The 27,672-nt window shown below is 34.2% G+C and overlaps 3 protein-coding genes across 6 annotated transcripts in view; 1 reads left to right on the plus strand and 2 right to left on the minus strand.

The window, feature by feature from the left end:
• LOC134241278 (lysine-specific demethylase 5A-like) overlaps window positions 1-1,927 on the minus strand; it is a 28,198-nt gene extending 26,271 nt beyond the window's left edge. For all 4 annotated transcript variants that reach the window (XM_062723346.1, XM_062723345.1, XM_062723344.1 and 1 more), the window contains exons 1-2: window positions 1,632-1,927; window positions 298-375 (exon numbers count right to left, since the gene is read on the minus strand). In XM_062723346.1, coding sequence (XP_062579330.1) covers window positions 298-375; window positions 1,632-1,781 — 228 coding nt within the window. In that variant the 5' untranslated portion in view covers window positions 1,782-1,927. The remainder of the gene's footprint in view (window positions 1-297; window positions 376-1,631) is intronic.
• A 381-nt stretch (window positions 1,928-2,308) lies between these two features.
• Window positions 2,309-11,764, plus strand: LOC134241279 (coiled-coil domain-containing protein 77-like). Its single transcript, XM_062723347.1, has 11 exons — window positions 2,309-2,377; window positions 7,060-7,128; window positions 7,471-7,592; window positions 8,230-8,351; window positions 8,529-8,666; window positions 9,334-9,502; window positions 9,764-10,013; window positions 10,283-10,499; window positions 10,757-10,882; window positions 10,991-11,143; window positions 11,313-11,764. Exons 2-11 carry the CDS (start codon window positions 7,124-7,126, stop codon window positions 11,481-11,483), a joined length of 1,473 nt encoding a protein of 490 aa, XP_062579331.1. The 5' UTR covers window positions 2,309-2,377; window positions 7,060-7,123; the 3' UTR covers window positions 11,484-11,764.
• Window positions 11,765-22,388: 10,624 nt separating this feature from the next.
• On the minus strand, window positions 22,389-27,185 carry LOC134241285 (uncharacterized). Its single transcript, XM_062723352.1, has 5 exons — window positions 27,064-27,185; window positions 26,748-26,957; window positions 26,525-26,610; window positions 25,051-25,355; window positions 22,389-23,416 (listed from the first exon to the last, which is right to left on the minus strand). The coding sequence occupies exons 1-5, from the start codon at window positions 27,146-27,148 to the stop codon at window positions 22,483-22,485; spliced, it is 1,620 nt and encodes a 539-aa protein (XP_062579336.1). The 5' UTR covers window positions 27,149-27,185; the 3' UTR covers window positions 22,389-22,482.
• Between the last annotated feature and the right edge of the window lie 487 nt (window positions 27,186-27,672).

Genomic DNA, 27,672 nt, shown 5'->3' on the forward strand with positions numbered 1-27,672 from the left:
AAGTTCTGATCAAGTAGCTTCTTCATAGTAATAACTAGAAAACTATTTATTGTACGACACAGAGCTTTGTTTAAAATCATATAAATATCATCTAAATTTTAGATTTCAAATTCCAGTCCAAAACGATTTAGACAAACACCTAACGGTAATTTTTTTTTTCTTATTAATTTATGCAGAAATAGTTCACATTACCAATAAAAATACTTCTCTTATTTATTCCAGATCTTTAATAGTAATCACCAAGGACACTGAATTTAATCATCATGATTGAAAAAGTTGAAAAAATATAATCCTTACCTCAAGTTCGTTTAATCTCTGAACTCTCGGAGTAAATCTGAATTTATCTACATCCACTGCGAATGGGGGCTGCCAATCCTGAAATAAAGCGAATCCTCGTCACAATAAAGTCCCATGTATAACACCATTGAATACACAAAAGAAGATGGCTTCCTAGAATCACAGGCAGCCATATTGGATTTGAATGTATCCACTTTTTTCCATTGCCTGATGATCTTAAATTCACTTTTTTCATTTCATCTAAGAAAAATTCACATTTTTTCACCATTATTTACTTTAGCAGGAAGAAAATCAAATTTCTCTACAAAAAATACAGAAACTCCCTTCCCTTGACCTTTTGAGGTTGTGGTAAAATAGTCTGGATAATGTATGCAACTGGAGAATGTGTAAAGAAATGGTTTGGGAGAAAAACACTGATAAAACTTAATTTGCTATTTGATTTGTATTTCCAGAACTTCAAGAAATAATCATTATAATACATGTCATATGAATAGTGTTCTGATATACAAGTGGTTGATGCCACGATTTAAAACTTATTGTTTTATCATTTTAAAAATAATTTCTGAATTCCAGAAATATGATCTTTTTTTATTCTTTAATGTTAGTTCAATTTACAATTTGAAATATTTAAACCACTATTTAAATTGTAATTTTATAAATATTTGCTTTAACTCCATGATCTTGAAGTTGTTCAATATAAATATTTAGGGTGTACATCTCATTTAAAAAAAAAAAACAAAAAAAGCACTATTTGTGTACATTACAGTTACTAAAAAGTTCACATTTATCATAAAATTAATAATGCTTTTTTTAAATGAACTCTTTCTTCAAAAACATTTTTAAAATTTATGTTTTACTCCCTGCCTGATAACAACAAATTTATATAATTTTTGTACACATCTAACCTGAAGATTTGATCCTTCAAATTGATCCTTCAAATCTGAGTAAAAAACATATAAAGTACTTGCAATCAATGTGAAATATGCTAATGAGTCATTCTATATTTGGGCAATGGCTAACCTAAAGAAAATCTTTAGGTAACTGGGGAAAATGTAAACAATTTGACAAGTTTTTAGGTTAATATTTAAAAGAAAGACCCAAATTGACTGCATATTCAATAAAGGAACGATGTATCTATTTGTGTTATTTGGTGGACTTTTCTTTTGCAGCATCTGTCAAATCCCTATGGTCAAACAATGCGTCGCCATGTTTGCTCCATTACAATGCACGTACCCTAACCTGCGAACTTACTGTCTTGCGCTAGTTTTAATTCACCCACTATTTCTGCATGTTAAAAAGAACGCATTTATTAAAATCAACAAAGAATAACAAACCGGTGGAGGTTTAATTTTGCATATTCCTGTCTTTTCGGCAATAGGTTTTATTTTTGCAATGTATCCTAGTGGATCTGCGAATTCTTCCTCAGTGGGAGTGAAAACCGGTGCCTCTGGGGGAGGAATAAAATTAATGTATGGTTCATCCATTACTGACACTTCAGAACCGTCTTATAAATCCAAGAAATCACGAGACCTTGGTCATTTAGCAACACTAAATACTCAGTAACATTATTCAACACATCATAAAAAGCCAACAATATCCAATATGTGTATTGCCCAGGAACTCATGAACAAGGAGTTTCCGCTTAAGAAAATAGGTCTAGTTTATTAAATTATTACTTCAAAACTTAAATGCAATATTGACTTAAATATTTAATTTAGTAAAGTATTTATTAGAATAACATTTAAAATTATGTTTTTTTAATGGGAAATAGGTTCAAACATGTAGAAAGTGAGTACTGAGCGTAGGAATATAACCAAACAAGGTCATGATTGGTCACTTGAAACGTATAAGGCTCGCAACAAAAATGAAAGCGATTAACAATAAAATTGAGATGGGGATGATTGACAAAAAATTTAGTTTAAGATTTCAAAAATTCATAAATATTTACAAAAATTTAGCTTCAAAATAAAAAAAAAATCAAAGAAAACATAACTGCGGGACTTGAAGCGGAATATTCAAAATGGCGTCTGCAAGTTGTAACACATAACAACAAATTGAGCAAAACCAGTACATGAGTAAGGTTTGTGGATAATCAAAACGCATCTTTTTAAATTAACACATGGAATACATTTTAAAGCTGTTTTGCATGTGTTAATGTTTATTGTAAGTTATCAGAGTCATTGAGTAAGAAGAAAATAAGAAATGCAGGTTTAGGCTTGTCAATAGACTCAACTGGAAAAAAGTGAACATGGTAGGATGGGAATAAAAATTTTTCCTCATGCATTTTTTTCCGCTTGCCATACGGATTTGCTGATATTTTGATGAATTTTAGGTAATTATTTGTCCATACATGTGATAGCAATAGCCATAGGGAAAAAGAATTCTACATTAACATTAGTTAGAATAATCTAACTGTGTCTCGGTACAGGCCCTCACCACAGTTAGAATACGTCCCATATACTTGTAATGTAGCAAATCGGAGCGGATCCGCTCTGAATGTAAATTTTTTGAAGAATATAAAATGATTTGCACAGGGAATAACTACCAAAATAATCAAAACAAACCTTCTTGAGATTGCTTATGCCTTTTATCCCAAAAAATAATCCATATAAATACGAAAATCCAATTAATTTTTCAACGTTTTTTTATGCAAATTACCGGCCATGTTTACATTCGGAACTCTCTAGATTGTTCCAAGTAAATGCACTATGTGAGTTAAAAATCGCCCGTGTTTCTTGTCTGCTACATTACCGCGCGCGCGCGCGCGCGCGCGCGCGCGCGCGCGCGCGCGCGCGCGCGCGCGCGCGCGCGCGCGCGCGCGCGCGCGCGCGCGCGCGCGCGCGCGCGCGCGCGCGCGCGCGCGCGCGCGCGCGCGCGCGCGCGCGCGCGCGCGCGCGCGCGCGCGCGCGCGCGCGCGCGCGCGCGCGCGCGCGCGCGCGCGCGCGCGCGCGCGCGCGCGCGCGCGCGCGCGCGCGCGCGCGCGCGCGCGCGCGCGCGCGCGCGCGCGCGCGCGCGCGCGCGCGCGCGCGCGCGCGCGCGCGCGCGCGCGCGCGCGCGCGCGCGCGCGCGCGCGCGCGCGCGCGCGCGCGCGCGCGCGCGCGCGCGCGCGCGCGCGCGCGCGCGCGCGCGCGCGCGCGCGCGCGCGCGCGCGCGCGCGCGCGCGCGCGCGCGCGCGCGCGCGCGCGCGCGCGCGCGCGCGCGCGCGCGCGCGCGCGCGCGCGCGCGCGCGCGCGCGCGCGCGCGCGCGCGCGCGCGCGCGCGCGCGCGCGCGCGCGCGCGCGCGCGCGCGCGCGCGCGCGCGCGCGCGCGCGCGCGCGCGCGCGCGCGCGCGCGCGCGCGCGCGCGCCGCGCGCGCGCGCGCGCGCGCGCGCGCGCGCGCGCGCGCGCGCGCGCGCGCGCGCGCGAATACAGACATGATTTTTTTCGTTAAAGTGGAAATCCGTAGGACATTTATCATTTTAACGATAGAACATTCTATCTACATTAACATATACCGTACTCGATTCTCATTATAGGTTCCACTATATCGCGGTATATTCCAAAATCTCGAAAACATAGCTCATATCCTTTTCGTTGAAAATACTATCTGTCTGTCGTCTGAATGTAAATTTTTGTGATGATTAAAAAGTATGGAACATACGTCGGAACATTTTTATTCAAATTACAGATTTCCATTCCCGTTTTTGTTATATTTAGATCACTGAATTTAAAATCTAGTAAAAATCCATAATAAATTTCATTTTTTAAAAAACTTGAGTTTGTATAATTGTTTATTCTTTATGTAGAATCACATCGTAATTTAAGAATTGAAGTCTATGTCAACCACAAGTTTCCATGTTTTTCCATACCGCGATACTATGAGACTCTCCAATTTAGGAGGATAAAAAGGCTTCCTGTTTTAAAAATAGACTGCAAAATAAATGATGCAAGCTTGGGAAATAATCTGACACTAAAAAGTTAGACCATAGTTTGGTTTATGAATATCATTTGATGAAAGTTAAAGTAAAAAATTGGAATTACACTTTTTATGCAAAAGTTTTAAGTACCGCGATATAATGAGACACCAGTATATAATATGTTGATGGTGAGACCGTTAAGGCGAGCGCAGTTACTTATCCAGTTTTCATTTAGATTGGGCTCGTCAAACTGCATGTGACATTCAGTGCGTCTAAGACTCTGATGTCACATGACGTTGTATGCATGTTGCTTTAACAAACCGAAGCCTGAATAGGGCTGATTTTAATGAAGAACTGTTTTATTGACTATTTTTCAACAATAAATTCATTAAATCAAGGCAAGTTTAATATGTTGATGGTGCGATCGTTATGGCGAGCACAAACTCTTCAATTGTTTTAATTTAGATCGGGCTCGTCAAACCACACGTGACATTTGGTACGTCTAGACTCTGACGTCACATGACGTTGTATGTAAGTTGCAAATGCCAAGAAAAAAACCTGAACAGTGCTGAAAGTTAATAAAGAACGTTTCGTTTACTATTTATCTTCAATGTATATCCATTTAATCAAGGCGAATAAACTTTTTATTGAACATTTGCCATTATTCTCGCAAGAACGTAGCTAAAAGAAGTGATGCATTGTGGGTACAAATTACTGCATCAAAAAATTCTATCGAATGAATATGCCGTAGTCCGAATTTTCTCTTCGCACAGGCATTGCTTTAAGAGCTCGCAGTGACGAGCGTCGCTTTGTGACACTCGCTATTATTTGTTTAACTTTTTGTTGTAATTCTTGCGAGGACGTTGCTTTAGCGTTTCTGCGTGAAGCGATGCATTGTGGGTCCAAATTACTGCAGAAAAAATTTCTATCAAATGAATGTGCAGTAGTTCGAATTTTCTCTTTGCCCAGGCGTTGTCGTTAGAGCTTGCAGTGACAAGAGTCACTTCGTGATGCTCGCTGCGCTTGCTATAATCAGGATGGTCATGAACATGATTTTTTTTTTCATAATTTAAAATATTTAATATGTTTTACGGTGTGACCGTTGGGGCGAGCGCAGTTGTACCATCAAAAACACTTGAAAAGTATTGAATAGCTACTTCAAACATCAAGCCGCATGAGACATCTCGACTAGCTGTGATGTCACACTTGTCAGAGCTTACGGAGACAGCCGAGCGTCTGGTTGAAACTATAGACCTATGCACTTTTGGTCGAAACACATTGCAGAGTTATTTATTGTTTCTTTGAAAGGTTTCTACAAACTAAAAGCCTTTTATGCTTTATATTATTATTTACTTATTTACTTATTCGCGCAAAGGACATTGGGTAGTAAGGGAATTCTGGGAATGTTTCACAACAAAATTTGCTTGACGTATGTGCAGATTTCATTCCGAATTTCCTCTGTTCTTACACGTTAGTCTATTGAGTTCGCCGCGCTCCTTAATATGTTGACGGTGCAACCGTTAGGGTGGCCTCAAAACGGCTGTTTTCAAAATTATTTTATAATTATACAATAATTATATTCAATTCGTTTATTGACCAATTAACATGATTAAGGGCTCTCATGGGGCAGAAAGAAAGTGCATTGTTAAAATGTATATAATGATTATGATCACAGTCTTTGTGAAAAAGAAAAATCATCACAGGACATTCGGACAGACAGTTAAAACAATTTCACAGGACCAAACAAGTTTTCAACAGTCTAAAACTTTTATCATATAATGATCATAACAATGAATTTCTTTATTATATGAATCAATAAACAAATAACACTTTAAAATATAACTGAAATGTTACTTTTTCTTTCCTGGTACTGTCCTATTGAAATATTTAATTTTAGAAATGTTGTGGCGGAAGTAGGTTTTAAAACAATCATGATCGACAAAATGTTTTAGATAATGTGTTTTTGTATTAGTTAAAGTGTCTATATGATGATATAGAAAATATGAAATTTAAAACCCAACCAAAATAAACTTCGGACAAACAGACCGATTTTACTAGTTAGTGCGTCAGACCAATAAGATTTTCACCTGTTTTGTCTGACAGACCGATGCTTTTGGGATAGACTGTGATCATAAACATGAAATACAATATACAGATACATATATATGTTTCAATAATATAAAATTTTTCATTTATAAGAAATTTAGATTCATGATAAAAACCCTTTGAATGCCATACTCACAATTGTTGTATTGATAGGTTGTGAATGACTAATTTTTTTTTTGTTTTGCAAATATTGAAAATCAACTAGAGTTCATTTCAGCATTTTAGAAAACATGCAAATATTTAACTATAGCTATATAGAGCATTATAATCTTGTTATCTCTTAAGGTGTTTAGAACCACAAAATTGTTTCAGCTATTTCGTAAAGTTATTATTTTTTGTTGAAGTTTCCAAAATACATACATGTACAAAGGTTCTCCTGGTATTCAGTATTATTTTAACATGTAATTAATTTTATTTGAAAGATTTTTTAGTTTTATTTCTGTCAGCTATATCTCTACACACTCATAAACCATCGGTGGCATATATTTTTGAGCATTCTATAGATATCAATCCCCATGATTTTGTGTCAAATAGATTTTGAAACATTAAACACATGTATTCCCTCCTTTCTTGCCTCTCCCAGTTGACCTTCCTACCTACTTTTGCTAAAAATTGCAAACAATCTTAAATTAAAAAAAAAAAATGATTTTTTTTAGGCTGGAAATTACTGTTACATGTTTGGTGTGTTTTATCATGTTTACCAGTTGCCTATTAGAATTTGCTGTATAATTAAAGTTGATTGAAATTTTTTCTTCCAGAGTAATTAAAACAAGCAACAATATTATACACCATGATTTGAGCAGGCTAAACCCAGAAAAGAAACCATGAGGTATGCTACATCTGTGTGATCTTTAGGTGCATATAATTTTACACAAAGTAGAGCTTCAGAAAGCATGCAGCTGGAATATTGATCTCTTTAATACTTTGTGATTTTTTTTGGTAATGTACACTCAGTATCTTGAATCCTTGGATATCTCTGAGTTCCAGATAAAGATGCTTGACTGTATATGTTAATACTAGATGAGATTCTAATATTCAGTTTTGGATAGACCGAAAAATGCAAAACTTAAATGTTAGCCATGTTTGCAGAGAAAGAGTTATAAAGATAGTTTGGGTATTAGGTATTACTCCTTGTGTTTATTTTATAATGCTGAATCAATTTTGCTGTCAGTGATAAAGGATCCCCTAAGCAGAAAAAGAATGTGTCGGTTATCAACCACAAAGCAGACCCTGAGGAGTCAAAACCAGGCAGAAAAAGTGAGGGGGGTCTACCAAACATCAACGAAAGATTAGGTCAGTAAATTCTAATTGTATATTGCAATTCCATTCCCAGATCTGTTCAAAAGGGTCAGATACCATCATTTAGTTAAATTTGAGAAATTTCTGCAAATATTTATTTTATTATATATGAAATAGAATTTTTTCTCAGTTTCAAACATAGTTACTGTTGATAGATTTGAAACTGATACACATCAAATAAAAGTTACTGTTTTACAGCATAGAGTAAAATGTTTAAAAGAGAAGTTTTTTATGAAAAGTAAAAGAAAGCATTAATGATTATGTAAAAGTGAAGCATGTTAAGGATGAGCATTTTCTTTGGCTTTGCAAAACATTGGAATATACTTGAGTCAGTAGAATAAGTACATGTATTTCAAACCCATTAAATGACAGGAATGGTGAGGTTTAGTTCTGGATAGGGTATTGTCCTGCGTAAGAAATATTTTGGGGAGAAAAAGTAAAAAAAAAAAACACTGATGATGATTTACAAAGGACTCATGAATCTTACAAAAGTTTTAAAATCCTTTTTAGTTCTTTAACTATTTGAATAAAGATCAGAACTGTCTTCAGTTAAATTTTTTTGAAATGGACATATATGATTCAAATAATTTAGTGGTAGTACACAGTTTATAATGCTTTTTGGAATTTGTAGGTCAGCTGCGTCCTTCCCGAGAGCTTCTGGAATATTATAGGAAGAAAATAGCGGAATATGATGAAGAGCATGATCATATGGTCAGCAAGCTGGAGGAATATCGTATCACATATGAAGAACAGGTACTTGTATTTAAACAGTCTTCTGTAATTTAACATTTTAATACTGATACATATATGTATAATTGGATGGAAGGTTCTTGATTTTCAAAATGCAAACAGAATCTTGCTGGTAGCTCTGTACCTTGCTACTTTGAGTTATTCTTCGTATGAATTTTTTTTCTTCACTTTTCGTTACAGCACAAATTACAGTGGGAGCTGCGACAGAGAGAAGAGGAGATTGTAGAACTACAGAAGGCGCTCAGTGACATGCAGGTCTATCTGTTCCAGGAACGGGAGCACGTACTACGACTTTACTCCGAAAACGACAGGCTTAAGGTAACGCGAATACATACTACGACTTTACTCTGAAAACGACAGACTAAGGTTACGTGAATACGTACTATGACTTTACTCTGAAAAGAACAGGCTCAAGGTAACGTGAACAAGTACTACGACTTTACTCTGAAAACGACAGACTTAAGGTAACGCAAATACGTACTACGACTTTACACTGAAACGACAGACTTAAGCAAATTCTGTGTAATGTAATTACTCTAATCACTTCACAAATTCTATGTCATGTATTACTGTAATCACTTCACAAATTTTGTGTAATGTATTTACTGTAATCACTTCATAAATTCTCTGTAATGAAATTACTCTAATCACTTCACAAATGCAATATTTCAGTCAGTTTATGTTTACCACTCAAAATTTGAATAAGATAATTTAGCATGTGTAGAATGAAGACAGGTAAATGTAAGGTAGGTCAAAGTACAAACAGTGGAGTAGCAGTTATACACATGGTGTGGATGTTGGTTGTGGAGGAAAAACATACATTTATGATGAGAATTTGTGTGGAAAATTGTAGGCATTTAGCATTTATTTTCTGGCAGTTTGTTTTCTCATTATCAGAATACAAAAGTTACCTTTCTTTGAATTCACAAATTACACTAAGGCAGTCTGGATTTTATCCATCATATATTCACATTGTGACTTTCAGATTCGTGAACTAGAAGACAAGAAGAAGATCCAGCAGCTCCTGAGTCTGTCCAGTACCCCTGACAGTGAGACCACGTATTTCATGAAGGAACCGCCAGCAAAAGCTATTGTAGAGCAGAAAACCAAGAATAAAAGACCCCAGAGTGCTGCAGACAGCAGGCAAAATAGAGGTATTTCCCCCTTCTCTTTTCTCTCACTGGAAAATGTGTAAAAAATAAACATCATAAACATCTATTCAAGAAGAAACAAGGGAAATTCACAAGTTTTATTTGCTATTTATTTCTTCTAATGAAAGTCAATATTTTGTAACTTTTACAGACGGTCAGGTACCTGTAAATTTTTTGTAAATTTAACAGGCAAATATCTTGTGAGTTTTACAGGTATTAAATATGTTATAAATTTTACAGGTAAATATTATGTAAATTTGACAGGTATAAAGAAGAAGCCTGTGCCGCTGTCTGACCGCCGAGGCTCGATAGAAGCAGTGCCGGAGGAGAGGTACAAACATGACAACGAGTCACTGGTCCTCCAGGTGGAGGCTCTACAGGCCCAGCTCCAGGAGCAGACCAAGCTAGCCAAGGAACAGACCGAGGCCCTGATGGAGGACCGCAGGGTCAAGGAGGAGGAGATGCAGACTAGGATGGAAAGAGACGAGGCCAAAATCGCCACACTCACTGAAAAGTTAGTCACAGAATACAATGTTTGTTAAAACTGTTTTTTTAAAAAAAATTCTTTTACATAACAAAAGTTCATTAAAATTTTGGTGTTTATATTTCTAAAACTTCATAAAAATTTTGAAAAATTAAGCAATTGTTTGGTTATTATATGTTTGCATGTAACTTTTGAAAATAAAATATATTGATTAAATACTAAAAAGGAATTCATGTATCATTTATTTCTGATGAATTCAAAAGCAGCACAACCCTGTAAGCATTTGTTCTTGTACTTAGACTACACAAAACTCAGGACCTACTGTATGAGAGCACGAAAGACTTCCTGGAACTAAGGTATCAGGGGCGATCCAATGAGAGACAATGGATGGGGGAGAAAGACAAGCTCCTGAGAGACCTAGACCACGTAAAACTACAACTTCACCCTAACAGAGACCCCGTGTTAAACATGTCAGAGGGCGCTCTAGATAGGGCTGGCTGTGTGGAGGAGATGAAGGTAGGGGATACAGTTGTTTGTGTATAAACAGAAAGAATAACAACCCAGTGTTTTAAATTTAATAAACTTATGTTTTTCAGAATAAAATCAGATGAGAGACTGTAAATTTGTATATTTGAAATTCTCGGGGTTAATTCTCTTCTTGTTTGACATTGTTTAAGTAGAAGTTTTTGCAGTGAGATGAATTTCTGCCATTATAAAAATTAATGTAAATTTTGAAATCTTAATGTTTCCACACTACCTAATTTCCTTGACAGTCTCTGGAATACCAGCTGACTCAGTCCCAGAAGTTGGCCGAGATGTACAGAGAACAAGTCATACAGCTGGAGGATGAGTTGTCACGGATACGGGAGGAAGGGGACGTCACCAGGGAAATATTTAAGGTAGCTGTACTGTACTTTTGAACTTATGAAGAGCAACAGTATTGAATGGTATCATCAGAGTAAAATTTCATCAATGATTGAATTTCTTCATGTTTCTGCATTGTTTAGGGCCGAAGTGACAAAATGACGAAGCGCCTACAGTTGATGAACCAGCGTTACCAGGATCTAGAGAGGAGGCGGAACTTAGAAGTGGAGGGGTTCAAAAACGACATCAAGAACCTCAGGTCAAGGTTAAAAGATGTGGAAAGGCAGCTGTACAAGGTAGGCTGAAAAAAGCTGATAAGATTCTTTTTAATAGATTTAATAAAATATGGGAGAGTTTTGTGAATTTCATTGTATTCAATTTTATTCAATTGTTAATATGTTAAGTAAATTTTAGCATTTCTATGTCAGATATTATTTTCAAATGTTATTTTAAACTTTGTTATAGGTTACAATGGGTTTTGCTGAGGATATGGACATGAAACGTCCTGAGGAGCTAGATTTACAGATTCTGAAGAATGTGCGGGCCACAGCTGGACGATCCAAGAAAATAATGGGCGAACTGAAAAATCTCAAGTCTAAAATGTATGGAATTGAAAACGACTTGAAGCATTTATGATTGATTACTGTGATACTTAGCAAATTTAAAAGTGACACGATTGCAAAGGAGGAACTGATTATTCTTCTAGTTTGTAGTAATAACAGTGAAGACGAAGAAATATATTCTAGAGGAATCTATAGATTGGTCTTAATTTTGCTGTAAATGTAAAGACAGAGAACCAGGGTTATATTGTTGTTGAGGCAGTTTTGTAGATTAACAAGATCATGTCATGTTTATCATTTTCAAAGACAATGTGGAAATTGGAAAATTTCTAATTAAACCTACAAGTCATAATTATGTGATACAAGAACGGATGATATATTAAAACCAATTTGTTATGAATTAGTGAAAAATTAATGGCATTCTTAAAAAAATCTCCTCAAAAACCATTGGGCCAGGAAAGATGAAACTCACGTTGAATCATCCTCAGGTAGTGTACTTTCAAGTTTGTTCAAATCATGACCCCCTGGGGGTAGGGTGGGGCCATAATGGCCGGTCAAAATTTTACATAGGAATATATAGGAAAAATCTCTCAAGAACCATTAGTAGTAGTAGTTTTTATTTGGTATCATGTCATCATACATAAAACAAATATACAAAATTTATACATGATCTTATAAAAGACGAAAGTTGGTAATCAAGATTTTATAAATAAATAATTCTTGTAATAATATTTTTAGAAATAACATTTAAGGTGACTAGATAGATACCAGGATAACCCATTAAAGCTTGAGAGCTTATATCCAATGGTGTCCTTTCTTAAGTAACTTTAAAGAATAAATAACTATACAATGTAATGAATGTTCCATCATTAAAGCACTATGATAATTTTGGCACAATTATTTTAGCATAAACATCTAAATTGAGTTTAAAACATCAACATTATCAATAAAATAAAAAAATATAATTTATAAACTAGTACTGAAACATATCACTTTCATGTTCTAAAATGCCTTTTTGTAAGATAAAACTCTTGACTTTTGACCATTGGGACAAGAAAGATAAAACTCATGTTGAATCATCCTCAGGTAGTGTACATTCAAGATTCATGACCCCCGGGGGTAGGGTGTGGCGACAATGGCCGATCAAAGTTTTACATAGGAATATACAGGAAAAATCTTTAAAAATCTTCTCAAGAATCATTGCGACAGGAAAGATGAAACTCATGTTGAATCATCCTCAGATAGTGTACATTCAAGTTTGTTCAAATCATGACCACTGGGGGTAGGGTGGGGCAACAATGGCCGACCAAAGTTTTACATAGGAATATATAGGAAAAATCTTTAAAAATCTTTTTCTCATGAACCATTGGGACAGGAAAGATGAAACTCATGTTGAATCATCCTCAGGTAGTGTACATTCAATTTTCTTCAAATCATGACCCCGGTAGGGTGGGGCCACAATGGCTGATCAAAGTTTTACATAGGAATATATAGGGAAATCTTTAAAAATTTTCTCTCAAGTACTGCAAAGTCATGATTAGTGATGTTAATATAGAAGCATCCTCAGGTAGTGTAGATACTAGTTTGTTCAAATCATAACCTCCAGGGATAGGGTGGGGCTACAATGGGGGTAGGGAGAGGGAAAAATGGGTAGTCAAATTCAAATTATTACAAAGTAATATATACAAACAAAATGTTTAAAAAATCTTTTTAAAAATTTTTCTTCAGATCTTTCTTAAGTTATATGGAGTATTGATATGGAGACATTCTCAAGTAGTATTAGAATTCAAGCCCCCCTCCCCACCCCCTCAGTAAACGTTTCAATTCGGATCTGATTTGTGCTTTTTCCTAGCTCAGGTGAGCGATGTGGCCCCTGGGCCTCTTGTTTTATTTCGATGAACGGTGTTGCTATGGTTACTAAAAATAGAAATTTCTGTGAAATACTTTTAAAATGCTACCCATCCTACAGTTTTAGTCTGATTTCAATATAACTTGGCACACAGGTAAACTACAAGAAGATACATATTATTAGATCCTGATGATTGGTGTTGCCATGGTTACTAAAAATAGAAATTTCTGTGCAATACATTTAAAATGCTACTCCTCCTACAATTTTGGTCTGATTTCAATATAACTTGGCACACAAGTAGTCTACACTAAGATACATAATTTTATGTAATGGGTTTTGATTTCCAGGAACGGTGTTGCCGTGGTTACTAAAAACAGAAATTTCTTTGAAATACTTTTGAAATGCTACTCCTCCTTCAGTTTTGGTCTGATTTAAATATATTTCCATTTCTAATTTTTCTCCCTGTGATAACTCATTGAAAGTTAGCGGAGTTAATTTCTTGATAATTCTACCGGAATGTAAATTAGACAGGTCAATAGGTCAGGAGCTAAGGAGGCCCAATATGCATGCAAATCTCGTGCGCATCTGTCTCTGAGTCTGACACTAAGGAGGCCAAATATGCATATACTTGGACATCTCGTGCGGCTGCCGTTGTGTTTGACATCAGTGGGCGAGGACTTTTGAAATCGGGATGGGAGTTCTCGTGTAATTTAAATCTATGTCTGCAGTTTTAAAGTCTAAATCTACAATTTTATTTCACAATGAAATGGAAATATACGGAATAACTGTCTAGTTAGTGTAGTATGCCAAGGACATCAACAATAGTGGGAAACATGGGATAATTTATGCATAACGGGCTTCGCCCGTTATGCAAATTATCTCATGTTTCCCACTATTGTTGATGCCCAGGCATATTAAACTAACTAGACAGCGATTCCTTAAATAACTTGGCACACAAGTAGACTACACTAAGATACATAATTCTGTATATCGGTTTTTTGATTTCGATGAAAGATGTTGCCGTGGTTACTAAAAATAGAAATTTCCGTGAAATACTTTTGAAATGCTACTCCTCTTTCAGTTTTGTCTGATTTAAATATAACTTGACACACAAATAGTCTACACTAAGATACATAATTATATATATCGGTTTTTGATTTCCGTGAACGGTGTTGCCGTGTTTACTAAAAATAGAAATTTCTGTGAAATACTTTTAAAATGCTACTCCTCCTTCAGTTTTGGTCTGATTTCAATATAACTTGGCACACAAGTATTCTATACTAAGATACATACTTTTGCGTATCGTTTTTTTTTTATTTGGACGAATGATGTTGCCTTGGTTACTAAAAACAGAAATTCCTGTGAAATACTTTTAAAGTCTACCCCATCCTACAGTTTTCGTGATTATAATATAATTTGGCATGCAAGTAGACTACACTGTTTATCAACTCTGTGTTTTTGATTTTGATGAACGATGTTGCCATGGTAACTTAAATTGAAAATTCTGTAAAATTTTATTAAAAACTGCTCCTACAGTTGTAGTTTTATTGCAATCTTGCCACAAGAAGAGACTAAATCAAGGATCATTATTCTGTTTTGCTTTTATAAAGTTTTATGTCCCAACTGCTAGTTTTCTCTTCCTTTATCATAAGTACAAACCAGTAGAGCTACAGTCTCGACAGGGACTTCTGGTTACAGATGAAAAGTAAAATGGTTCTAAATTCTGCATTTTTTGTGACTATTTTTAAATGTATTTATTAAAAATTTGCATAACGCATTTAATTTTAAATGGATTCGTCCTTTTTCCTGCAACCAAAACTGAACCAGTAATGTTTTATGTTCATTGAAAAAAAAATGACTTGCACACTATTGCAAACGAATTTTATTATAAAACTCCAAAAATATTCGAAAAGATAAATCGATAACCCCCCCCCCTCTCTCTCTCTCTGTAATAAAAAAGATATCGTATTATTATGAAATATATTTTTTTTCAAAATCAGAAAAGAGGTCCATGGGTTACAACGCTCACCCGAGTTATTTTAGTCCATCACATCAAATTACCCCATTATATATACATATTCCTTTGTAAAAACTTGATCTACTTTTGTGGAAACATAATTTAATTATATATATAGTTTATTTTGATAGTCACACTCTTCACATCTTTTAAACATGCAGTCGAAAATGAACTTCGTTTTGTTGCCTTAGATTTTAGGTAACATCGTATTAAACTATCAAGAACAATGAAATTACATTAAAATTCTAGAATAATAGGCTTATTATTATGAAGAATATTTTCTTCATATTTTATTTATGAGGAAAATTTTTCTAGGTTATCGGTTCTTGAGAAGATGTTTAACGAGTGATGACCCCGCCCTATTTTTTGCCTTTTCTTTATTATCTCTCCTTGAAAGCGTGTTTGTCCCTTTTAATAATTCAAAATTTCCTTAAACTTCCGTGAAGGATGCGTTGTGCCAACTTTGTTTGACATTGGCTCAGTGATTATTTAGCAGAAATTGAATATGTGAAAAGTTTACAGAAGACGGACATACGAACAGAAGCCGGGCAAAAGGTGATCAGAAAAGCTCACTTGAAATTTCAGGACCCCAGGATCATAAAAGAGACGTAGATATTGTTCAAATTTTCCATAATTTGTAAAATATATGTTAATAGTGTGATTTGTCTCTAAATTTGCATGTAATAAATCTTTTGGAAGGCGATGTGGACAAATAATTTGATTTAGGGTCAATGATATTTACAACTTGAAATACAACATAAAGAATTTGACTTAAGCCTAGGCTATGCGAGCAAAAACGATAACAAGAAAAGCAAACCTTCGAATCAAGGAGAAAAAAAGGGAAAATAAAAATTTAGCGAAAAAGATGGCACATATGTAACAAAATAAAAATATTCATAAAACAAGACTATCAATACATCATAAATATCATAAATCATCACAAAATCAAAAATAGCCAAAAAAATTTGCAAATCAAAACAAAATGGCAGTTCAAATATATAAAGTCAAAATTTCAAAGGAACGAGAGGTCTTAGGTCCTTATATCGGAACTGCGTTTATTGCAACACTGTTAAGGATTCATATAGATTGGATATTTAATGGTAAAAAATTAATAATACCTTATTTGATAATTATTAACAAGTGAAAAGTATAAGGAAACACACATTTTTCAGTCGAATACAAATACATGCATATGAATTTCGAAAAAGTAATTAAAAATACCTTAGTTATGACACTGTTTCCCTTCCAGATGCCCAGGAGCAGAGAAATTAAAATAATTTGTTTTTACTTAGATTAAATAAAAAAGCCCTCACCCAACACCGATGCCGCTTATCCAGGGGGCAGGAAATTCACAATTTTTTGAGAGGCACCCTATCTCATTATCATGCACTTAGTATGTTTACACATGAGCAAAGAAGATTTTCAAAGAAATAATGCACTTTTACAATACATTTATTAAGCCCTAATCCAAACATAAACCCCTAACCCAGGGGAATATATGGATTTCAAACTTTTTGAAGAAGGCATTTTTGCTCATCCTTACCATGCACTTCAAGTTTACCTCATAAACACCCAGGGTCAAATAAGTAAAAAATTTCAAAAAAAAATTGTGCATTCTCACGACATAAACCCATACAAGAATCCCAAATCCTGTGACCAAAACCTTCGCAATTTTGGACGATGCCTCCTTACTCATCATGAACAAATATTTAGTTTTCTAAATACCCTAAAACAGAGGATACATTCTTTAAAGAATTAAGAGCCATTCTCTGTAATGATTTGAAATTTTATATAGGAGCTGTGGCACGCATAGTCTCAGAATTTCTCCAAACTCTCTATGATAAAAGTCATTGATACCTTAAACTGAAATCAGGCAAAAAATTGGTTGCTATGTTTTATAGTTACCATGGCAACATGTCTTAAAGTTCGAAAAATGGCATTTCTTAACATATTTAGAGCCCCATAGTTAACACTTGCGGCAAAGCAAACAATTGGCAATGACTGTTTCCAAATGTTGAAGGTCAGATGTCTCAAATGCATGATAAACATATTTGGTAAATCAACTATTACATACGTTACTATGGTAACAAAGTATTCAAAAGTAAAAAAAAATTTCATTGAATTTTATAAAGTCATACACGGAAAAATAAAAAGCAATTATAGGATGAAATGTGACCAATTAATAGAAAAAAGAGCCTTGAAACATATACCAAGAACAAAATATGATATTTCATTTTGGTTGGCAATGGTTGCCAAGGTTTTTATACCACAGAGAGCCTTCAAAGTAACACTCTGTATGTTTTAATCTGATTCTATCTTTTAAAAAAAAGCACATTTCTTCATAACTAATGATCAATTTTTAAAGATGTTGGTGTGCTCCTATTTTTCCCATTTGAAAAAATTCAGATAAGATTCTTTAAATAGAGTGTTGCTATGGAAATAAGCAGAAAATGTATGCTTAAAAACCTGAAAAATATTTTCTTTCCTTGGATACGTACCCTTAAATGTAGATTCCCAAAACTTTTATGATTGATATTTATTAACAGCTAACCTGACTTTTTATTTTGACTATCATCCAATCTCTAAGTGGATGCAAGTAGTTGGCACAGAGGGTTTAATATTGATATAAAGTTCACAAAATCGAACACATTCCCTTCTTGGTAACCATAGCAACAGTGTTGTTTTCTTCATCAAATTTTATCAATATATGATATTCAACTTTAGTTCTAACAGATAAGTACTATTCAAGCTGAGTCCTTTAATTTGTTTCTTGATTGATGGGCAATTTAATTCTTAATGCAGCGAAAAATAATTCACTTTTAAGCACCGGTACTTTGTTTCCATAGTAACACTGCAAAGTAGCAATTATACCCAATTTTTCTTATGGTTTTTGGTGTTGCAAGGTCCTACGGATACATATTTGCCAGTCTTGAATTTTCATGTTTTTCCTCAAGACAGTAACATTAACCCAATCTTAGTTACTGGTTTTGACATGGTTACACTGTGTTACCATGGCAACCATAAAGTTATTTATAGAATAATATTGCTTATACTTATATACTTAAGGTCAAACATTTTCATTGTTTTTCTTAAGTCGTTGATTGAGTTTGAGCATGTAACACCTACCATTAGTGAATACGGAGTGTTTTTCAGCATATTTCAGCATCTTAAATGTATTCCAAATGTACCCTTGGTTACCACTTACTTAGAGATATATTCTAAACAGTTTCTTTACAGTATAAGTGACATCAAGGTGTCATGTTTTTGTTAGAATGTTTTGTTTGCTTTTTCTAGTTTTTATTAAGCCACAGTCAAGATTTAAATTGGCTGAAAATCTAGATTTTTCAAACTTTTCCGGCTGTTGCCATAGCAACCGAGACACATAGCAACGAAATTTTGTTTGATATTTGTTTCTGGTGTCAAGTACTAAGCATGGGTTAAGTTTCATCAAAATCGGTGACCATGCGTGGCAACGAAGTTTAAGTGGTTACAGAGAATGGCTATTAATAATTATGATTTCAGTAAACATTTATAATCAATAACACCATCCTAACACCAGAACAACTTTTGGGGTAATGAATTTTACAATTTTGGAAGATATACTACCGGTATTGTTCATCATAACTGTGAGTGTGTTGTACACACAGAGAAGATGACGGATAAAACACATCATCTTAGTGACTTAAGTGATATAAAAAGTTGCAAAAATATGGTACTTAAAAATGGGGTTACCTATGAAACAAGGGAATCAACGTGAGAAAAGGTTACGAAAAAATACACTTCAAACAAAATATATAGAAGTACCGGTAACTATTACGCAGGAGAATCAAAACATCATATTGAAAATTAGGAAAAAGATGGCACACACCAGGGTAAAATATTAAAGTAACAATAAAACATGATAATAAAAAATTATATGAAAAAAAGTAAAAGGAAGGCACATACCAGGGTAAAAAATGGAAGACTTGTAACTATAAAACATGGATAATCAAAAAATTATCAGAAAGAGTTCGCAAGAAGACTGACACTTCAAAATAAAATGGAAGAAATTGAAGATGTTTAATTGTAATAGACGACCAACGACGCACGACGGCGAACAAAAAACATCATAAAAACACGTCATCCGAGTGACTTAAGTAATACAAAAATTTAAAGCAAAATCATGGCACTTAAAAAAAGTACCTATGAAACAAGGGAATCAAATCATAAGAAAAAGTTACCAAAAAAGATGGCACATCAAAATAAAATGGGAGTAACTACTAACTATATACAAAAGACACTCAAAACATCATAAGAAATATCTGACAAAAATATGACACATCAAAACAAAATGAAAGTAACTATAAAACAAGATCGTCAAACCATTAACATAAAAAGTTGTAAAAAAAAAAAAGATTGGCACAATTAAACAAAATGGAAGTACGAGGATCAAAATATCATAATAAAATGTAAGCAAAATGTTGTACAATAAACAAAATGGAATTACCTAACAATCAAAAAATCGTATCAAAAGATGAAAATAGATTGAGCGTCAAAACAAATTGGACTAATAAGAAAAAAACTAGATACGATCTCGTTGCGAGCAACGAGTGGGTCTTCCGTCCGATTCTTGTTGAGATGAGATAAGATTTTGATTAAGATTTTCATTCTAAAATGATGATTTTCCATAACCTGTAAAAAAACATCGAACATTAAGGACTTAAAAAATCGGCTTTTGGCCTCTCACAGCCCCTAATTTTAGGAATCAGCCCTTTTTATTCACATCATCTGAAAGCTCTAAGGATTTTGATCACTTTTTGTTCAACAACTATTCAGAGATTCTTTTTCGTTTTCGAGTTATTTGCAAAAGAAATATTTAGGGGCCAACCCTTCAACTCCCTAACGGGGACGTGTAGCGAAAAATGAAAGGTTGCATATTGTTCAGAACATGATTTTGAACATCTTTTGTTCAATATTACTTATCAAAATATTCCCAACTTATTCCTAGCATTATGGCCCCTTATAGCCCCCTAATTATGTAATATACGACATTAAAATCATAATATATAGCTGTAGATTGTTGAGATAAACATTTTTGCTTCAGTAATGTATGACAAAATATTGCCTGCTAAAGAGTTATCGACTGAAGACTTTTGGCTCCTCTCGGCCCTTAATTTGATTGTTCAGCCCCTTTTTCTGGATTTTACCTTAAACCTCTCATGATTTTGAACACTTTTTGTTCAATAACTATTCAGAGATTCTGTTTCGTTTTCGAGTTATTTGCAAAAGAAAGATTTAGGGGCCAACCCCTCAACTCCTTAATGGGGACGTTTAGCAAAAAATGAAAGGTTGCATATTGTTCAGAACATGATTTTGAACATCTTTTGTTCAATATTACTTATCAATATATCTCTCATTTTCGAGATATAAAGCGTCAAAGATTTAGCATTTTGGCCCCTTATGGCCCGTAATTATGTAACATACGACATCAAAATCATAACGTATAGCTGTAGATTGTTGAGATAAACATTTTTGCTTCAGTAATGTATGACAAAATATTGCCTGCTAAAGAGTTATCGATTAAAGACCTTTGGCCCCTCTCGGCCCTTAATTTGAGTGTCCAGCCCCTTTTTCTGGATTTAACCTTAAACTTATCATAATTTTGAAAACTTTTAGTTCAACAACTATTCAGAGATTCTGTTTCGTTTTCGAGTTATTTGCAAAAGAAATATTTAGGGGCCAACCCTTCAACTCCTTAATGGGGACGTTTAGCGAAAAATGAAAGGTTGCATATTGTTCAGAACATGATTTTGAACATCTTTTGTTCAATATTACTTATCAAAATATTTCCCACTTTCGAGATATAAAGCGTCAAAGATTTAGGATGTTGGCCCCTTTTGGCCCCTAATTATGTAATATACGACATTAAAATCATAATATACAGTTGTAGATTGTTGAGATAAACATTTTTGCTTCAGTAATGTATATCAAAATATTGCTTGCTAAAGAGGTATCGATTAAAGAATTTTGGCCCCTTTCGGCCCTTAATGAGGGGTCCAGCCCCTTTTTCTGGATTTCTTCTGAAAGCTCTGAAGATTTTGAACTCTTTTTGTTCAACAACTATTCAGAGATTCTGTTTCATTTTATAGTTATTTACAAAAGAAATATTTAGGGGCCAACTCCTTAATGGGGACGTTTAGCGAAAAATGAAAGGTTGCATATTGTTCAGAACATGATTTTGAACATCTTTTGTTCAATATTACTTATCAAAATATTTCTCATTTTCGAGATATAAAGCGTCAAAGATTTAACATTCTGGCCCCTTGTGGCCCCTAATTATGTACCATACTGCATAAAAATCATACTACATAGTTGTAGATGGTTGGGATTAACATTTTTGCTTCAGTAATGTATTACAAAATATTAACTGATAAAGAGTTATCGATTAAAGATTTTTGGCCCCTTTTTGCCCTTAATGTGATGAGTCGGCACTTTTTTCTGGTATCATATTAAAGATATTGGCATTCCTCACAAATATTGTTCAGTATGTCTTAACAAAATAATTATACTTTAAGAGATATGATACAAAATGTCTCGAAAATTCACTCATGATTCGTGTCCTAGATTTTGACCCCTTACGAGCTTCCATATTGGCCATTTCTGAAATTTTTTTAATCCAATGTGCAATTCAGCAATGTGTCATCTATCATCGCTGAAAATTTCAGCTCCCTAGCTAATGACGTTTTTGAGCTTACTTATGGACAAGGAGACCGTCTAAAAATCACTGAAAGGGCGATAACTTCCGACCGGAAGTGAATTTCAAAAAAAATGAAAAAAACATATAAGGTTTAGATAAAGATACACTTTCTCTGAAAATTTCAAGTAAATCGGTCGAGCCATTTCTGAGAAATCTTCTGCACAAAAATTTACAGAAAAAGAAAGAAGAAAAAAAATAATAAAAGTGAAAAAAGAAACAATAGAATAATAGAAGGGTCTTCCGTTGGAGACGGAAGACCCTAACAAGTAAATATATTTTGTCGATTGGTCACTTCGCCCTCAACGTCAAAACAAAATGGACTCATAAAGAAAAAGCAAATAAACATTATTTTCTGTCCATTGGTCACTTCGTAATCTAGCATAATTAGTTTGAAAACATTTTCGTTGACAATACCAATGACAGTCAAAATTTATAACCAAGCATATTTAGCACAAACTTCTGTCTTTTTTAACTCAAGACAAAACACAATAACTGTTTTTACGCCGGTAAAGTATGGTGTCTTCACCAACAGGATTCACCATAGATATTTTTTCAATTTCGGGGTATTTTTCTGCGATTGTTAAAATTGCATCATGAAAATAGCCACACAAATGGGAAATAGTGTCAGAGTCGGGTATTTTCATCTCTCCGATGACAACAGCTATTATGTCAATTCTATCTTTAAGTGCATCGCGCCCCTCTCTGAAAACTATTGCTCCAGAATCTCCTGGTAGGGCGAAAGCTCCATTTTCTTCAAGACTTTGGACTAAAATAGCTTCTTTCCAGCTTGGTGAAAACTTCTGACTCCCCACTATTTTCCCCTTGGTCCAGACCGTAGATGCTCCTTTTTTATAAACGTGTTCTTTTTGTAGACTTTCAATCTCCTTTGGTGGTTGTAAGAGGGATGCTGTTCGCTCCTCATCATTTATATCTCGCATCGCTTTCTTTATTGGAAACCCCAGTTCATGTTCTTCACCTGTTATTTTGACAATAGAAAGGTCACTTTGAATATTTAGCCACTGTCCTGAATTTGTACTATGAACACAAGTCCCTAACTTCACAATTTCTCCGTCGGAATCAATGAAGACATCCGTTCCTTCCACACAAACATGACTGCAGGTGAATGCAATTGGGCTCTCGTCGTTTAGTAGAGCAGTGCAACCAAGAGTACCATATCGCCCTTTTCTATGTTCTTCAAGAGATCGGAAAAGTTTCTGTCCTTGTGCAGAACAAGTATAAAATGAAACGTCACTTTCTGTTTCAGTATGGAGAGTGTACTTGAAAGCACTTGAATGATGAGAAAGAATTTCTTGGATTTCTTTTCGAATTTTGTTTTCATGACCATTTCTGACAGTGACATAGAACTCGTTATGAATGAAGCCATATCTGACAATACTGCTTGTATTGCTGTTAAATAAATTTAATTCATGTTATTACAGGTATAGGATTTATATAGTAAGTCAAATAATTAATTTTTATCTTTTATATTCTAATAATTGTATATTAAAATGACGGACTTTCGCGAAATATATGCATTTGAAATGAGAATGAATATTAGATAAATATGTACAGATTTCTTCCTTGAATAAGTTTAACTTCTTTTACATAAAGTTTTAAATTTAAATAATTTTAATTTTTCTTTTTTCAACTTTAAAGACATTAAAACAGTTTTTCTCCTTAAAGCATTCTACTCCCTCATTTAGCGAACATACTTTGAAATATATATGAAAAATATTATGTGTACATCTATTGAAATTTATGAATAGAAGGTTTCAGTAAAATTGCTGTAATTTTGTAATGAGCTTCCAAATGGATCATAATTGCTTACATGGTATGTAAACAACTCTAACCGATGAGGAATCTTGTATGTTTTATGTCAAAACAGAGCAGGGGGTATTTCTCTTTAAAGTGGTCTTATTTCGTTTTGTTTGACACTGTAAAGCCCCACTCTGCACAAGGACACCGTTATTGTGTAAATAGACAACATAATTATTTAAAAGTGTTTGCTTTTTATACACTTTATTATACATGTAGCCCTTTCTTTAAGGGACTCTGACCCTCAGCCAGGAAGGACAACTATTCAAAAAGTCTTTAAATGAAGCTTGAAAATTAAATATCTTCATGCAACAATTTTCATTATATGCCTCTCAATGTGCTTCAGGGTTCTTTGAACTTCTCAGAAAGATCTAATTAAAAGTAGAATTTTTTTTCGAAAAAGCATTTTTAGATACCAATGTTTATTAACATGATATGAAAATAGAAGTGATTTATGGAGCTTTGCAAAGAACCTTGAAGCACACTGAGAGGCATATAATGAAAATTGTTGCATGAAAATATTTAATTTTCAAGCTAAATTTAAAGACTTTTTGAATTAAATTATAAATTAAAGATTTGTCCTTCCTGGCTGAGGGTCAGAGTCCCTTAATAATTTTATTTCAATCATTAATCCTTTTCCTTCATGAAGAGGTTCAAATTTTCTGTGTAAAACAAAAAACATTTTTTCCATTATTCTTGGAACTTTTTATAGATAATTTAAAAATAATTCAACTTCTAGGTTATTATTGATAATTTAAAAATAATTCAGCATAATGAATAGTAATGTACTAAATAAGGACAATTGTTTTTATAGCAGTGATATTCTTAAGAATATTTTTTAATTTGTCTTATGTATTTCCATTAAATGTTTTGTCCTCCATTTGAATAAATGTGCATCTTTATCTTCACTTATTCGGGATGTAACAGCACACTTTTTTTTCTAGAGATGTGGTTTGTTTTTAGTAAAAAATTAAGCTTTTTCAAACATCTATTCAAATTTCCCATCAAAAGGGACAGTGGATAATTCTTTTAAACTTTAGTAAAGCTGGTCGATTCTGAAACATCTAAGGAAGAAGAAAAAATGCTATTCTTTAAATTTTAACCCATTCGTCTTTCCATCTGCATATCCACATGAACGTACACCCAAACACAGGCCTGTCTATTTACCAAATTCATTTCTCAACTCCAAATAACACATACAAACTTAAAAAAACGTCAAAGTTCACCTCTGAAGTGCATCCTCTAGACCTGGTGGTAACAAAGCTATATTCTTTATCTTCTTCTTTAACACAGAGCAGCTATGCAATCTATTCAGCAACAGTGTCCAATCTTGGCTGTTTTCATCGTCTTTTTCACTTATGGATGATTGTATCTTTTGTATAAGGTGTAATTCTAACGCAGAGGTCAAACATTCCCAACATTCACGAGTCTTGTCAAAAAGAACTAATGAACATTTGTCTTCAGTATGGATATCCATGTCTTTTTTCAGAACAATTACCCTCCAAAGAGCATTTGGTGAAAGAGAAATAATCTACAACATAAAAAGTTATTTCATGAAGAGATAAGCTATGGTAACAAGATAATAACATGATTAACAAGGAATACACCTAAGAAATATGAAAGCCACAGTCTCACCCACTCAATAGTTATGGACAAGGTTAAAGTTGACAACAGACAGACAAAAACAGACAAACAGACAGCTAGAGAGACAGGACAAAAACAATATATCCACGGGATCATTCGATCCGGGGGCATAAATATTTTGCTTGTTGCTTACTTAACCTAAAAGTCACCTACTTGTCAAAACGAAATATTCTTATACGTATATTTTTTATGCCCCCGTAATGGAAGATTTGGGGGTACATAGCTTTTGCCTTGTCTGTCTGTTTGTATGTGTGTCCGCAAAAACTTTAACCTTGCCCATAACTTATGACTGAATCTATGACTTTCATATTTCCCTGGTGTATTACTTTTGACAAGACATTTCTTTGCATTGATCGTTTGACCTTGACCTTGGTGTCTGACACACTTTTACACAAAAATACCAAACCTTTATATTGGTCATAACTTTGAACGGTTGTGCTAGGATTTTCATACTTCACAAATGTATGTTTTGTGACAAGACTCTCCAATAGATACAAACAACTTTGACCTTTTGACCTTGACATTAGGGATTGATCTACTTTTAAAATACTTTGACCTTGACTATAACTTTGGAAAGGTAAGGGCTTTCATACTTCATATTTGTCATCCTTGTGACAAGACCTTTTATTGGATACCAACAATTTTGACCCTTTGACATTAACCTTGGAGTTAAACCTCCTTTTAAAAAACATTAACCTTGGACATAACTTTTGAAGAGATGATTTGTCTTTCTTGTGAGAAAAAGTAACGTCTTTGATATTTAGCGGCATAATTTATATGTATTATTATAGTGCAATATCATATTGTTCAATTTGACTTCCATAAAAGTCTTTCAAAAAATGTCATTGCTCATTGCTCAAAGTACCCCTAGTTTCTAATATCTTTATTTTCATAATATAGTCATCATATTTTGTATTTTACTCGATCCACATTCAATAACTATTCTGTACGCTGAGGATGTTATTCACTTAGCTGCTACAAGAAAACTTGATGGTAAAAATGATAATATTTTCTTATATATTTTATAATGATATATCAGAGACGAAAAAACCTTACATTTTCTATTTCCTTTTGGACCATAAGACTCGTTTTCTCGGCACCCACGAAGTGCAGAAGAACGTAATTTCTAAGTGTTCTTAAATCTAAAGTAAAAATAACGTTACCATCGTCAATCTATAAAAACAAGTCGCTTCGTCTAATTTTCATTTTAGTATAAAAATTTTATGCATTTTTTCCATAAGTAATGAGAATTTTAAGTAGTTTGTAGTCAGGTTCTTACCTTTCTCTATACATGTTGCAGCTACAAGCAATTTAGAATATTCTCTGCTTTCTGAGATTCTTGAAATGTCATTGCTTAAAACTAACTCTGGAACTCTCACAGTGTTCAAGAACAAATCTCTGTTAATACGTTCAGCAGCTTTTAAATGCCGAGCATATCTCGGGAAGAATTGTTCTACGTCTTTTATTTTTAAAACCTTCGGATTGTTTTCTGGTCAAAAGAAAATAAATAAATATAATAAAAATAAAAAGAAAGAGATTTAAAAAAATATAAAGATCTCAAATTTTTAAGTGATCTACCCCCTTCAAAAAATCACCTGTAGCTGATATCATGGATCTCCAAAACCATTGCAGAAATTTCCTCAATAGATCCACTGCCAAATCTCCGAATATTTCAGACATTTCGTTTTGCAATTGCTTCTCATTTGCAATACACCTATCAAATACACTCCTAGATACATATATTTAAAAAACAAACGTGTGGAACATTTCTGGTTGATTTATTGTATTGTCAACATGCACTTGCGATCCTATCCCTCTATTATCGATGGCAGCTATTCAATCAATAGAAAGGTGTTCGCAAGAAAAAAGTATTTAAATTCAATATATATATTGTTGGCTTGACAGATGTAGCCCATAGTAGACACAACAGAACAATGTTATAAAATGTGTACTTATGGATTCCTAATATATTCTCTTCACAAATGAAACACAAGGCTGGAATTGAATGGTCATTTATTTGCAAGAGTGCTCGGATAGAAACAAAAAAGTTTTCCAATGATTTAGTCTTGATAATTTCACTAAAACATTGTCTTTTAATAAAACACATGTCCGTAACATTTTTATTCAATTTCTGATTGTTTTTAGAACAGATTTATAAGTATGACCCTTTGTTTACTGGGTCTTACCGGCAGATCCTTTGATTT

Source organism: Saccostrea cucullata, unplaced genomic scaffold (assembly GCF_032062105.1).
Source record: "Saccostrea cucullata isolate Sc308-1 unplaced genomic scaffold, CSIRO_AGI_Scuc_v1 ctg222, whole genome shotgun sequence".
NCBI lineage: Eukaryota > Metazoa > Mollusca > Bivalvia > Ostreida > Ostreidae > Saccostrea > Saccostrea cuccullata.

What these genes read in the sequence shown, in the direction of transcription:
- LOC134241279 (XM_062723347.1), top strand. An exon ending in AAACATCAACGAAAGATTAG is followed by an intron (nt 7,593 to 8,229) that starts GTCAGTAAATTC and finishes TGGAATTTGTAG; the next exon opens with GTCAGCTGCGTCCTTCCCGA. An exon ending in GCTGTGTGGAGGAGATGAAG is followed by an intron (nt 10,500 to 10,756) that starts GTAGGGGATACA and finishes TTTCCTTGACAG; the next exon opens with TCTCTGGAATACCAGCTGAC.
- LOC134241285 (XM_062723352.1), bottom strand. Translation starts at nt 27,148, where the DNA reads ATGTCTGAAATATTCGGAGATTTGGCAGTGGATCTATTGAGGAAATTT. An exon ending in ATCCATGATATCAGCTACAG is followed by an intron (nt 26,958 to 27,063) that starts GTGATTTTTTGA and finishes TCTTTTGACCAG; the next exon opens with AAAACAATCCGAAGGTTTTA. An exon ending in TCCAAAAGGAAATAGAAAAT is followed by an intron (nt 25,356 to 26,524) that starts GTAAGGTTTTTT and finishes TTTATGTTGTAG; the next exon opens with ATTATTTCTCTTTCACCAAA.